The sequence below is a fragment of the Pteropus alecto genome, unplaced genomic scaffold (genome assembly GCF_000325575.1).
Source record: "Pteropus alecto unplaced genomic scaffold, ASM32557v1 scaffold135, whole genome shotgun sequence".
Lineage (NCBI taxonomy): Eukaryota > Metazoa > Chordata > Mammalia > Chiroptera > Pteropodidae > Pteropus > Pteropus alecto.
The window spans coordinates 4,304,232-4,304,618 of NW_006438076.1; the positions used below are offsets into that span (position 1 = coordinate 4,304,232).

The 387-nt window shown below is 64.1% G+C and overlaps 1 protein-coding gene across 1 annotated transcript in view; it reads left to right on the forward strand.

Annotated features, from left to right (window-relative positions):
• The first annotated feature begins 270 nt into the window (after positions 1 to 270).
• Positions 271 to 387, forward strand: part of VSIG2 (V-set and immunoglobulin domain containing 2) — a 3,974-nt gene continuing 3,857 nt past the window's right edge. Inside the window, exon 1 of the mRNA XM_025049204.1 lies at positions 271 to 331. Within this exon, the coding sequence (XP_024904972.1) occupies positions 271 to 331 (61 nt within the window). The remainder of the gene's footprint in view (positions 332 to 387) is intronic.

Sequence of the window (387 nt, forward strand, 5' to 3'; positions counted from 1 at the left end):
CAGGTGTCCACCCAGCCAGCCCTTTACCCCGGGCCTGACAGTTTCAGAAACCGGGGGGAAGAGGGTGGAAGAAGGGAGTAGGGCTAGAATGGTTCCAGAACTGGGCCTGGAGGAGGGAGGGGCGTTTCCTTACCCAAGGGCACCCGCCTCTCCCCTTGTTTGCTCTGAGATAGCCAGTCTCGCCCCTGCCCAGCACGAGGAGGCTGCCCTGTGGGCACCACCTTCCTTTCCTCCACAGGGACACAAGACCACAGACAGCAGGAGGCAGCCATGGCCCAGCTGCTGGGGCCTTTGCTGTACCGGGCACTGCTGGGCTTGGTCTGCCTGACTGGTGAGGAGGGGACCGGGGTTGCTGTGGAAGCTGCGGGAAGCCGGGATGGAGGGCGA